Below are 15066 nucleotides of genomic sequence, written 5' to 3' on the forward strand. Positions count from 1 at the left end.
TTTTTTTAATGTATTACTTGGCTTTAATTTGAGTATGTTTTTCGCGTTGGAACGAATTATTTGGTTTTACATGTAATCGTATGGGAAAAGATGATCCACCTTACGACATTTTCATGATACGATCTCAGTTTCGGAACGGATTAATTTCGTATCCTGAGGTACCACTGTAATATTAAATCAAATGCAAATTCTATTTTTTTCTTTTTTGCAACAGTACATGGATGGATTTTCAAATTATAAGAATTGTTTAAAAATACTATTGTATATACCAGCGGTTCCCAAAGTGTGTGCTGTGGCTTCCTCATGGATGCCACAAAATGTTATAAAGTTTTTATAATGTTAGAATTTAATGTGCTTGTTAAAATTTGATATAGTGTGTCTTGGAAAACTCTGTATTTAGCAAGGGTGCCTAGAATCAAAAAAGTTTGGGAACCACTGGTCCATCATGCTGTGGAGGTTTTGAGGATCTGTGAGATGAGAAACATAGAGAACCACTGATATAGCAAATACCCGATACATCAGATTTTGTAAATGTTTTGTATATTAGAAAATGGTGCATCTTTTTTGAGAATTCATTGATTCATTAACTATGTATAATTATATTTTATATTTTGTCTGTTGTATCATATATGTATATTCTTGATTTTTAGTGTAAATGTGGAGTAAAATTATAAATAAGGTAAAGAATCTATTTGTAATAACTCCTCTAATTATTTTTGATTGGAAAAACACAATTTATATTAATAAGAATAATGAAGAGAAGAAAATTTTATTTTTTTATCATTGTGTTAAATTAAAAAGAACTACCTAGCCATATGTTAATTATTAAATAATTTTTTAAAATTCTAATATAATTTTAAAATAATATACAAGGACTATCCAGAAAGTAATTTCTGTTTTCATGTGGTACTGGCAGTAGTGAAGATAATGGTACTATGGCAGCAGTGTAGAGTGAGTCAGTATGCCTCCTTTGTGGAAGGGTGCAGGTTGTGCTTTCTGTTGTCTTGCCTCAACTGCCATTCAGAATCCTGTCAGGTGTGAGCATACCTCATAGCTGGCAGAATTCTGAATGGCATTTAATAAGATTTCTGTTAGCCGAAAAACTGTAAAGATGCTGAAATCTATTGTCAACTGTATGAAGTTTATGGAAAGTACATAGTTAGGGTGGAGTGAGACAATAATGCCATATGTTCAAAAATGGAAGGACAGATGCTCACAATCAGCAGTGAAGTGGCTGGCTATCTATGATGACTTGATTTGTACATAAAATCTATGAAAAAGTTAGAGAGAATTCCCTATTCACAATTTTGGAACTTTCTAGTGAGTTTCCATAGATTTCACAAATGTTTCTTCATGAAGTAATCATTGGCATGGCTGAAATCACAGGCAGCAAAGTTCTATGAAATTGAATGCAAAAACTTGTAATGCACTATGACAAGTGTTTAAATTTGGCTGGAGACTACATTGAAAAGTAGTGCAAAAGTGTGATTTTAAGTTGTGTAATAAAATTTCTTCATTGTACTGATGTTTTTAATAACCAAACAGATGTTTCTTTCTGGCTAGCCTATGTATAAATAGCAACTGATTTTTAATACTATAAATCCAATTTAAATGTTATCATTATATGTAATTTCTTATAGGTATTTTGGTTTTTGTATTCAAAACTATAATTTTGTCATGTCTATAAAGTTGCTAATTATTTCTATTTTTGAGTAATAACAAGAGTACTTTATTTTCTTTTCATTTTCTTTGATTAGTTTGATACATACTCAATTTTTAGTTTATTCTCATTACTACTATGTGCAAAATAGCACTCCTACCATGAAGAATATTTTATTTTGAGCATAAAAATAGTCTATTTTTTTATGTAACAAACTCTGAATTTTTGTATTTAGTAAACTGCAAATTCTTATACTCCAAATAAACATTCAAATAAAATAATTTTTTAACATTTTGATTGTGATTTCTTTCTATATTATCTATTAAAGAATTGTTACCTATATTTTTTTTCACATTAAAATAATATATACAACATAATCAAAAATAAATAGAAATTTCAAGTGGTGACAGCTTCAATCAGTTGATCATTTCATGTGCTGTAGTTGAAATTTTAACATTTAATAACAAATTTTAACAAGCTAAAGTATGTTAAGCATATTCACTAAGATACAAGAACACTATCTCAGTAAAGGTAGTGCATCAAATGGCTGCTGCTGAAATTTGAAATGTCCAAAATGGAAATTTTGCTGTAAGTTCAGGATATCTTGTAGCAAACCTTCAAAATTGTTAAGAATGATTTTTGGTGAAGACACTGTCAAAGACCTGAATATTTGAGTGGTAAGAGATGTGATACAGATGTGGAAGATGGGCAACAGCAGGTAATGCAGAAGTTATCACTAGGATTCAGGAGGAAATTAGATTAGATCATTTGAAATTAATAGACACTTTGGTTCAAATGATTATTTCATCTCTATATCCAAGATCCTCTGTGATAATTTCAAGATGATGTGCAACACACATGCAATGCAAGTGTTCAAAGTCCAGTAGTATTTGGCAAAAACAAAATTTTTGTGCTCAACATTCATCCTCTCTCCTAATCTTACTTTGGTGAATTTTTTTTTCTCTTTCTGACATTAAAGGAGTGTTATCTTGCATTATCACAGGAAGTTGAGTGTGTTTCATTACAAGTTATCTAATAAATGTCCAAAAAAATGGGCTTCAGGAACACTTCTAGTTATGGCACGGATATTAGCAAAAGTGTATGATAGCAAATAATTACTATTTTGATGACATTGTATTGTAACTTATATCTAATCTCACAATAAAATATATTTTTTCTTGTTTATTTTTATTCTATACATTGATTGAACCAAATGATATATTACTGGAATTGAACTAGCAGTTATAAAATATAGATTTTATTTAGTTCTCAATTACTGTTATGTTCCAGTTATTTTAATTAATAATAATTTATAATATAAAATTCATTTTAAAAAATGAAACTAAATACAGTGGGTGATCGGTTAACAAACGTAATCCGTTCCAAGACTTTGTTCGCTATCCGAATTGTTCATTAACCGATTATCGATTTACCATAGGTTTCTATGGGAATTTGATTAATTGGTTCTGGAGACCCCCCAAAATAAAAAAATATATACTTTCTTACTACCTTTATTTATATGTATTGATGATAAAAATACATACATACATAGTCTTGCGTTTTTATTAGTCGTGTTTTTTTTTTGTTTGAAAGGGTTAAAGAATCTGTCTAATGTCGATTGCTTTTCTCTCTTCTTCAGGATTTTTCGTAAGTAATTAATAGCATTGCAATTGCAGAAATCCCCAAGCCTTAACCTGGTTTGGATGCCATTCTAAGACCGTTGTTCTGACATCCTCCCACTTCTTCAAAGGATCTTTAATATAAGATATCGGCATTAATCCTCTTTTTCAGAAGAAAACATATCTCGCCGAGTTTCTTGGTGTTCTTCATTCAAGAGTTCTTGGCGTTCTTCTGTCGTCAGATCCATTTCGTGTTCCATTATGAACTGTTCGATATTCTTTATTTCTCAGATGTGATTTTTGTTACTCCTTTAGCTGCTTGAGTCTTCTTGATTATACAGTATGTTTCTTAAATAAGATTGAACTTCAGCCTACTGTAGACCTGTTTACGCCATACTGCCCAGCAACATTAGGCATCTTCTGCCCACTCTCTACCTTTGCTATTATACTCTCACCTTTCGAAAAGAAAAACAGACGCAAAACTTAACGAGTGCCTACCCGACAGTCTCACGAATACATAAAATAATTGTTTTGTCAGAAAAATAAAAGGCTGAAATTACAAGGAAGAGTTTCAAAGTTCGGAGGAATAATATCCGATCGGTATATATCGGCTTGAGCGTCGATGTCGACGTCTCCCACACTCCGAAAAGTTTCGAATTGTTGCCCGAAGACAAGGGAAGACCAATCGGTATTCATTAATTTACGTCGCTTCTTCTTGTGTTTGTTCTGTGGGGTGTTCGTTATCCGATCATGTGTTCGTTGTCCGAACATAAAAATCTTTCGCGAAAGTGTTCGTTATGCGATCTGTTCGTTAACCGATCACCCACTGTACTCCTTAAGTATTATTTATGGCATAATTTAAAATACAAATTCAAATAAAGTTTAGATTAGGACTTCTTAAGCTTTCCTATTTGCCAACCCAACCCCTTTACCTGAGAGAATGCTATGCCACTCCCAGTATGTAAAATGAGTATACAATTAAAGTCGCTTATTATTGATAAATCATAAAACTGTTTATTCCAAAACAATTCTTTGATATATATATTATTTTGCCATTTCTTAAAGACAAAAGCAAATTGCATACTATTGAGATGGATGCACTTGTTTATTTTTACATAAAAAAGTAAATTTTGCCTGAATATTTGATACTGCAGGAGGCAGGGCATCTTCACTGTTTTTCAGAATTTACTGACATTTTACATTATTTTTTATTTGTATTTTGTTAATTCATAATAGTCTATAATTGATTGTTGGAATGTCATGAATATTTAAAACTTATTTTGATTTTTATTATGAAGCTTCATTCAACTATTAATAAAAATGGCAACTGAAATTTTTTATGAACTATATCATTATTTGAATATAAAAAATTTACCATTTTTCATATGGTTAAATTAGAAAGATGTAACATAAGAATAGTCATTGTCTAATCATAATTTAGACAAAGCAAAGTGTCTTGGTACTCATGTAATTATTTAGTCTAGATACCATCTGAATATGTAAAGTACAAAAAGCAAATTATTATAAAATATAAAAAAATTATAGTAACAATATTTTTATACAGCTAGAAAGTATATTGAAGCAGTACAATTTATCATATAAATAAATAGATAACATATATGTTTATTTATATTTTTCCTGTTGAGATAAGGAGATTAAGGAATGTCAGATGGATGCCATTGACAGTGGGAATTTATAGGCCTGCAATTTGAAAATTGCAACCCAGTAATCATAATATACACAACAACCTGATGAATTAATTTATATATCAAACAAATAGCCAGATTCTTTATTGGACTATTATGGCCAGTTAAGTAATTTGGCTAAAGGTAGCCAGTTAAACCCAGAATCTGACTGTTCCTATGATATCTTAGAAAAATTACTATATATTCTGAATTTATCTAGTTTTAAACAAAACAACATCTGTTATACAATTTAAGAAATTTTCATATTTATGATATGCAATGCAATGACTGAACTAAAAATAATCTTTTAAATCTATATGGTGATGAACATTAAAACAAAAAATCTTTATATTTATACAGCGATTTTTTTTTCTAATTTAGAAAAATCAATTGTCTGTTAACATATAATAGTATACTAATATGATATACTAATTTTCTATTAAGAAATATATTTTCTTGCATTTAGAAATTTATATAACTCTTAATTTTTCTTTCTGTTCAACAGTGTTAAGCCTTTTAGATCTATATGCAATGAATAAATTGATATAAAGCAATTTATTGATATCTGCAATAAAGTTCTAATTAATTTGTTAGCTTTTCAATTCAAAACAATATAATTATTAAAAAAATAATTATTATAGTTTATGTATGGCATATTTATTCTTGCTTTATATAAGACAAACTTTTATATATAATAGCAGAGTAAGAAATAATTGTAAATTATTGATACTATGATGATATTAATCCTTATAATAAAGAGAATAACTTTACTGTTAACTCAATAATTGGTAGTTCCTAATCAAATTATCAGCATAAGTGAATATTTTTATTGTATCACTCTTAGTGTATTGTTTAATTTCATTATTATTAATGTAAAAATGATTTCATGTAGGTCGAGTTCTTCTCGCTCGCCTTCTCCATCCATTTCTCGATCTGCATCTCGTTCACCTTCTCGGTCATTTTCAAGAAGTCTTAGTATGAGTAGCGTATCTTCGGCTTCAAGCAGTTTATCTCATAGTTCAAGTGGTTCTGAGTCGGTAAAAGCTGGTCCAGTGAAGGTATCTTCAAAGAAAGGTAGTAATAATCTTCATAATTTTCTGCAATTTTTTAAAAATTACTTACAAAATCTTTCATAAGAATTTCTTTAATCTCATTTTTTTAAAATCTTTAATAAAATCTCATGAGATTTTAATAAATAAAATAAAGGTAACAGCAGTTTTAAAGCAAAACATCAGAACCAGAAGAAAGTTTATCAAACATTTAAGGTTTGATTAAGATTATTCATTAAATAATTCTTATATTTCACAATACTTAATAAAAAAAATACAAACAATGAAATTCAACAACAGAATTTTTTAGATGTTTAAAATATTTAAACTTGTTGAATTGTATACGGTGTTGGACAAAAACATAAAGTCAAGATGATTTTGATGTTAAGTAAGTAACTGATTACACTACAGCAGAAATTATCTTAAAATAATTACACCTATAGGGAATAACTTTAATGTAATAAACTGGCAATAACATTTTTGCCTTCTATGTTCTTATAAATAATACATTACTGTAAAGCTAATATGCACTAGATGAAAGTATTAAGTCACATCAGTGTAATGCAGTAAATCCACAATTTAATGGACTTAATACAACTAAGTACCATATGTGAAATTTAACTTTCCAACAACAAACAGGATATGCCAAGAGGAATATACAGGACTGAATTTGAGTCTTCATGAAGCATAATTATCTGGTGCTGATATAGCTAAACATATTGGATGCTGTACTGTTAATCACTTATTTGACAAATCTTGTAACCTATGGACAGGCTAAATCAACATCCCACCAGGTAGATATGGTCATTTCATAAAGTGCACATCATCCAGCAAGATTAGGGCCAAATTGTCGCTGAACTGGTTGTCTTTGATTTTGGCACTCTTTGGTGCTGGCAGAAAGACATTTCTGGAATGTATTGATTGTTGTTTCAACTCCACCAAGCATCAGACCTAGGAAATCATCTGCTTCCAAATGGTCCAATCATTTGTGATGATGAATAGATTTTCCAGTAAGACAGTGCTGCCATCTAATCATCACAGTTCACTCATGATTGGTTTGAAGCTAATGGGATTTGACTTTTTCCCTGACCAAGTAGAGATCTCTGATCTTAACCCCACAGATTATACCATGTGCTGTATACAAAGATGAACAAAGTGCAAAAGTTAAGACTGAACTTAAGACTTGATCTTTTAAGCTAGGGGGAAAATCTTACTGTAGTAACTCTCGATTGTACCAATAAAGAACCATTTCCTTATCATTATGATAGTTGAAAGCAGCCCTACAAAATACTAGAGCAGTGATTCTCATATTTATGTTTATAGATCAGGTTTTTCTTATTTCTTATCCCTCAGAGACCAGTAACTTTGTGAAATTAAAAATAAAATTGGTTATAAAACAGAGAACAGAGCTCAAATGCATTTTTAAAGACTGAATTAGAAAAATACAATAATGAAATTTAGTTCTAATCATATTTAGTATATAATTTGTCTACAAGGACTTATTGTACTGATGACTTTGTTCTGCAATTCAAGAAAACATATCAGAAAAAAACGGTCTTTATTTTTCACCTGAACACACATTAAACGATATCATTGTGTTTCGGACCTGTATGTACCTCATCAGCAGGTTTACGAACAACAATTTCTAAAACAAAATATAAAATTACAGCTGTCCGTTGATAGTCCGACATTTTGTAATCTGACATGCTCAGTAGTCCGACGCACCTCCCGTCAAGGTGCCCATCCCCGTTACGTGTCTGCTTGCACAGAAGCATGTTGCGACGTGAATCTCCCCACCCAATTCTTACACAATAACACACATTTCGTGTGTTTTCCATGAGCAGTTCTGTTTGAACAGTTGGAGTAGGGAATATTGTAGGCTACTGCTAGCAAAACAATGCCAAATATGTAATCCCTTTCGGTAATCCGACACCCCTTTGGTTTCATACCTGTCGGATTATCAAGGGACAGCTGTACTACAAAAGTTTATAAAATTTCCGACAGTAAAATAATAAAAGACAAAATAAAACTTACAATTTTTTTATGTTTAAATATATCAACATTCAAAAGCATAAGTAGCACAAATCCAATCATACCTGTAATATTTCTGTATACAATAACAATAGCTATAAGTTACATTCATAAAAGGTAGTTTAAAACATTTTTAAAACTTACATCATCATTACTCGAACATTATCTTATCACAAGATTAACTCTCCTTTTATACCTCCACCCCTCATTCCCTCTGTTGATGATTCTGTTCCATGATTGGTGTATTTCTCTTCCTAAATTGTTGTTCATTTTATTCTTTTGTCTTGCTATGTGGATATGTTCATATAATTGTCTTTTAAAATTGTTTCTTTCCTTTTTCTTTATTTTTATAGTGCTCAAATCTATTTCACAACCTATAGAACAAAGTCATCAGTATAATAAATCCTAGTAATAAAATAAGTCCTTATAGACAAATTATGTACTAAACATAAGATAAGAACACAAAGGCATATAATTTGATTTTTTAGTTCTATCATTTTGTAAAAGTGGATTTGTGGGCTGTTTTCAAGTTATTTCCTGGTGATCAATACAAAAACTTCCTCACTTGTTTCTAGCCATTTATACAGGAGTACGAACGTTTTCAGCCTTCTTAATAGGCCTTCTTCAGGTACACTGTGATCTGTTAGAGCGTCAGTTGGTAGAAGTTTAAACGCTGCCAATGTTTATCTAGGTGGCATCTTACCAGTGACGTCATTGTTGATGATAGGTATAGACGATACCGAGGGCGAAAAATTCTTTTTTTTGGTAAAAAAGAGAGGTGTGCAGATAGTTCATGATGGGGTACTCGCTAAAGTTGGGGAATAAATTGTAAAGTAAGTGTGCTACGTAAAGAAGCACTATCACGATAGGGGGTTAATGGGGAGTGACATCATAGTTGACGCCATAAATAGTTAACGATACAGTAAGAAGAAGTGTGCGAATGACCGTAGATGGGAAAGCACACCTCTTTTTTACCAAAAGAAAGAATTTTGCACCCTCGGTATCGTCTATACCTATCATCAACAATGATGTCACTGGTAAGACGACAGCTAGGTAAACATTGGCAGCGTTTAAACTTCTACCAACCGACGCTCTAACAGATCACAGTGTACCTGAAGAAGGCCGAAAATGTTCATACTCGTGTATAAATGGCTAGAAACAAGTGAGAAAGATTTTGTATTGATCATCTTAAAATAGTTCTAGCTACAAATGCATAGATTTCCTGGTTCTGATTGCCAGTCTAACTCTGACACTAAGTGTTTAAATAATAAAGAAAATCAAAAGTTATAAATTAACATATTGTTAAAATACTTTTAAAAATATATATAGTTTATTACTATATACTATATAAAAATATGAAATTTTAAGTGAAATCTTATTGCAGACCAGTTTGAGTAGCTCTCTATTAGAGCATTTATACTTCATATGCAGTAATGGGTTTATATTTATGTCCAGGTAATGTGTTCATACAATCAAGTTTTTTTTTCAATGAGTATTATCTGCAAGAAATAGTTGATCTAATTCCTAAATGTATATTTTTACATAAGATTTCATACAAGGTTATTATTCAGCTTCCTTAATTACAGAATAATATCTAATGCAGTGTAATTGATTACTCACTTTCCACTTAAATCAACTTGACTGTATGCTTTTCTCCAATGCTATAACAGTACATTGCTGCCTCAGTACAATGCAGTTCAATAGAACATGAACCCACATAAATGAGGATAATCTGTGAATCCCAATTTATCATCCAAATCTTCAGATACTCTGCTTTTCTTTAATCTTATAGGTTACTGAATTCTATTGATAGTTAACAGCACAGTTCAAAATTAATAAGCTTAATTTGCAATATTTTGCTGCCTGTATGCGAAATCTGAAGTTACATTGTTTTGTTATTGCAAAATGTTATTTAATTATTGTATTGTAAATCTCCATGTGTAGCTATTCCTGTAGAAATTACTGATAAGTTTCTGACTTAAAGCTAATAACACATAATAAACATTACACAAGAATATATTTTTGTACGATAAATGTATTTTAGATATTTTTAAAATAGTTTTATATATAATGAAGCTAATACATAAACTTACATTGAAGCAAAAATACAGAATTATAATTTTAAAGTAAATGTCTCTGTTTACCAGATAACAAAAGCTGACTAGGTAAGCAATCTACATTTAAAATTTATGAAAATTATTTTGTTTTTGGTACAATTTAATTTACATAAAATATTGTTCCATTGCATTTCTCTCACACAGAATAAAAAATTTGTATATCAGAATTTATTATAGATTAATGTAATTTCTCTGTTCTATTCAATTCCTGTATTTATAAATCATTAAAAATTATTTAATATTAAAGTTAGCAAATCAATCAATTATTACTATTTTAAGTTTAATTTTTGTTACTAGAACATCAATCTAAACATCTTCAAGGAAACATTGATGCTTCTAAAGAAATTAAGGAGAAAGAAAATGAAAAGGAAAAAAGGATATCAGAGCCAACTGATATTTCCTCACAGGAAAAGAAAATATTAGGCAATAGCACAAAATTGTCTGCTCGTACAACAGTGCAACCAAAATCAAACAAAGATCCATTGAAACAAACTTCACATAAACAGCCAATAAAGTTAACGTTATTAAATAAGGTAAATTAATAAGATAAATTAAATTATTGTGAGTTTAGTTATTCAAAAACTTTTTAATATAATTTTTTTTTTTCCTAGAATTCTGAGAAAGCAGTTCTTAAAAGAGAAAATAATAGTAATAAATTGAGAATAACAGAAAAAGGTATATTATTATTAATAAATGTAATGTGCATTAAGTCCCTATTTTACAGAAGTGATGTTCTAAGTTTATGTTGATATTTAAAATTTATTTTTTTAATGAATTTTGCATTAGTCTTCATGAAAAAAAGGATTATTTTTCATTAAGAGTCTACATAAAATTTCATCTCATTTTATATTTTGGTTTTATAAAATTCTTTCAGTATAATAATTAATTACTGGATTTATCGGGCTATGTTTTGAATACCAGTTTAATTAATTAATAATATAATTTGTCTAAAAACAGATGAATAGGTTGCTGTCTTGCATCAAAATTTAAATTCTGATTTATTTAAATTTGGATGTAACAATTATTCTAGAGTGGGACTGAACCCTCATCATCTGTATATCATGCAGATGTGTTATCAGTTCTATCTGGAGCTCTCCCCAATCTTTACTTCCAGACCTACATTAATTAAAATCATATAACAATACAGATTACAGGCAGCCCTCAACTTTTGCACATAATTGGTTCCTGAAAGTGTGCGTGAATGTTGAATGTTTGAAAGTAGAGGGATGTAAACAAATATGCACCAAAAACTGTATTTAAAATATTTATTGCTTAATTTTACTCTTATTTTTCAAAATTGTGCATATCGTAGATCTGTTTACATGATTGAAGCAAAATACGGTAGAATATTGATTATCCGACGCAATTGGGGTCTGCGGTTGGTCGGATAACTGAAAAATATGAAAAAATACATTATTAGTATAGTATATTAGTATATCCCATGTAATTAGTATATTAGTATATCGCTATTAACCTACTTCACGTTCAATTTTCATCAATGTTAAGCCTAGCAAAAAATTTTTTTTAAATAATAATCATCGCTATTGTATCGTTAAAAATTAGAAAATTAAGCCTTGTTTAAATACTGGCTCCCTTTCATGGTCGAGCCAGTGTTGCCAGCTAAAACACGTAAAAATAATATTAAAGTAGCCAAGACATAGCCAAATATTGTTGCGCCACATCACTAGTGGACATTTGAATTTGCCGACTAGAACGCGGTCGGTTAACCAATATGACGGTTGATCGGGGGTCGGATAATCGATGCTCTACTGTGTTCACTGTTTTCAGAACATTTAATTATTTCCATCTTTATCTTGATCATATGAAGTTTGAGTCCTTAATTTCTTTTTGTTCATATCATCACTGCAGTTTCTCTGTTTTTCACTTGTGATTGTCAATTTATAAGGACAAAATATTTAAACATAAACAAATAAATTAGTAAAACATACAACACGTTGACTCACGCCCTAATTTAAGACTGAAAATGTTTTGAACTTTGCTCAGAACAACACAATAGTGATTAGGATTCCAAGAAGTCCATTATTGTAGGAAGTAATATGTGTTTGAGTACATAGAGCGTGTTACCGTACTTTTTAGTGTGTGAGCTTTCTGCATGGAAGGAAATTTTTCATTATCAACAAAAATATTTAAAAAGTTAAATTTTTAAAATTGTGCAAAAGTCAAGGGCCGCCTGTAATTGACATTTTCAGTGGATTTTCAATATGATGATAATTTATTGAAAGTATCAAGAGTAGAAAGTAAAATTTGAATATTTATTTATTATATTTGTGTTTTTATGTAAAGTACTTTTTCTAATTAAATCAAAATCAGATTGATTTGTTAAAGCTTAAATTTAATATTTCCAGTTGATGACCGTAATAGGGCAACTGCCATTGTTACTTCAACAAATAATAGCCGAAAACGGCAGGCATCACCTCCAAGGCCTAATATTAAAGCAGCTTCTACTCCATCAGCTCCAGCTGCTAATGTAGTAAATACTGTAAAAAAATCAACTACATCTAGAAGGGAAGAACTATTAAAACAGTTAAAAGCAGTAGAAGATGCTATTGCTAGAAAAAGGTCTAAAATGAGTTAGAGACATTACTAATGACAAACTGAAATTCCTGGTAATTTACGTAATCACCTGCTCAACTGTCTTCAAGAGAAACTCTTAATATGAAAGAATTAGAAACAGTGGAGCACAAGATAACAACAGCACAAGCAAGTTCTGTTATCTTTGGTGTACAGATTAAAATCCAGCGAGGTACCAGATAAAGGTGGACAGCATCTAATAAGATGCAGATGTGTAGATGTAATTGGAAGTTTTTTATCCCAACGATAAAATGTTTTGTACATGAAATGGTGGAATCGTTTAGGGCTGATGTAGTTATTTCATCAGAACTTATCAAAATGCCGGATGCAATTTTCTGTTACATTTTCAGTCACCACAAGAAATGTACATAGATCATATGTTTTGTTTTGTCTTAATTTTTTTTTAATTATAACAATAATAATGTGCTATTATTATTGTTGCTACCCATCTTCATAATTTGTTAGTTTTTATTCTCTTTATTAATTCTTTTTTCGTGTTTAGGTTTATGAAATTGATGAGAAAAACAATATTTGGTAGAAAGTTAACAGCTTAAATTTAAATTCCCTGTCTGTTTCTATTGAATTCATCTGTTAAAGTAAACATCGGTGTTTTCAAGTCACAAAACAAAAATTGTGAATATGTACAACTCACAAAATGTCAATTCAACTAAATCATTCAATAAAACTTTTAAAAAAGAATTATTAAATCTTTATTCTTTTCAAAATTATTCTCAATTATTAATTTACATGTTGAACAAAAGCCAAAGAGAAATCATATTATTTTGAGTTTGCTTATTAATTTCCAATTAAAAAAGCTAAACTGAGAATTGTTTGCAGTATAAATATAAACAGGATATGTAAAATTGTTAGTTATCCATCTTAGATTTTATGTACTGGGAGTTAGCATAACCTGTGCTAATATTTTAATTTTTTTTATCCATAAGAAAATTCTTTATTCTGTAGTCAAAACCTTTTACATAATTTCTAATCAACATAAAGTATCAGTGAAGCAAAATTCAGTTATTTGGATGTGAAAAGTTCAGATAAATAACCATAAAATATTCAGTTAAGCATATATATTTTTAATGTTTTCAACATTGTAAAATGTCATCTTCAGGTCAAACTGTTTGCTTCACTGATAACTTTGTGGTATATGCCTTTATACATTGAATATAAATGTTTTATTTTATTTGGCAAAATTTCTATTTTCTGTTTACTAAAATTAGTTATGAAATGGAATTTTTTTAATGAATGTTTTAGCTTCATTTAAGTTAAATTCTTGTCTCACTTCCAATTATTACATTCAGTAACATAATGATTGTGAAACAGATTAGTACAGGATGGTCAAGATCTAAACTATCCTATATATTATAAGACTAAATTGTACTGCTTAAATTATTTTATTCATTTAAATATTTGCAATAAAATTTCCATAAATAAGATATTTGGCATCCTAATCAGAAAGTATCTCTATTTTTATTAAAATTAAAATAAAGTAGGGATCTCCCAAAATGAATGCTGCTATTATAAATTACTGTAATTATATTAATTATTATCCAAAAAGTATGCAATGTACAAAAATTGATAGAGAACTGTTCCAAGTTTTATTTCCCATCTGCATTCAAATGTCTTGTCTACTGCCTCTAGGAAGCACTGTAAATGAAAATGGCCACTCTTCAATAGAGAAAGCATTTTGTGTTCTGTAGTTTGCAAAGTCAGAATCATTCACTATTGTGCATTATGAGTAATCTGCAGGAGCTGCAAAATTGCACCTGTTGTGGGAGGAGTGACAACAGGTTTGCTGTAGTGAATGTGAGAAGAATTTGAGTATTGATTGATTTCTCAATATGACACAAGGTGACATATTGAAAAATTGTAATGGAAAAGTATGAAATTCGGAAAGTTTACCAATGTTTTAATGTATGTTAATGTATGCATAATAATTAACATAGTGACAATAATTTAAAATATTAGCATTCTTTTTGGAAGATCCTTATTTATCATTTAAATAAATATGCTGTTTATTCTCTTGTATAAATATTTTCTTACAATTGGTTTAAATAATATAATATCAATAATAGTAATATTATTATTATAATTTAGTAAAAAACAAATCTGCAACTTAAAAATCAACATAATTTAAATCAGTCAGAATTTTTTTGTTTAATCAAATGCTTTAGGATAAACATGACATTTTATAAATGTTCAAAATTAAAAGTGTTTTAAATAATGTGTGATCTCAATTTTTATCTTTACATCAATCAAATTTTAAGAGTAATCATTCTTTTAGAACATTAAAAAAATTAAAGTGAT

General features: G+C 29.4%; 1 protein-coding gene across 5 annotated transcripts in view; it reads left to right on the plus strand.

The window, feature by feature from the left end:
- The window catches only part of LOC111628737 (zinc finger CCCH domain-containing protein 18-like), a 70223-nt gene extending 55668 nt beyond the window's left edge, over positions 1-14555 (plus strand). For 2 of the 5 annotated variants that reach the window (XM_023372575.1, XM_023372574.1), the window contains exons 16-19: positions 5857-6038; positions 10459-10694; positions 10773-10836; positions 12528-14555. In XM_023372575.1, coding sequence (XP_023228343.1) covers positions 5857-6038; positions 10459-10694; positions 10773-10836; positions 12528-12757 — 712 coding nt within the window. In that variant the 3' untranslated portion in view covers positions 12758-14555. The remainder of the gene's footprint in view (positions 1-5856; positions 6039-10458; positions 10695-10772; positions 10837-12527) is intronic. The other 3 variants (XM_023372573.1, XM_023372576.1, XM_023372577.1) reach the window with 2 other exon arrangements.
- Positions 14556-15066: the final 511 nt, after the last annotated feature.

This window comes from Centruroides sculpturatus, unplaced genomic scaffold, assembly GCF_000671375.1.
Source record: "Centruroides sculpturatus isolate CEXI.00-Female unplaced genomic scaffold, Cexi_2.0 scaffold453, whole genome shotgun sequence".
NCBI classification, from domain to species: Eukaryota; Metazoa; Arthropoda; class Arachnida; order Scorpiones; family Buthidae; genus Centruroides; species Centruroides sculpturatus.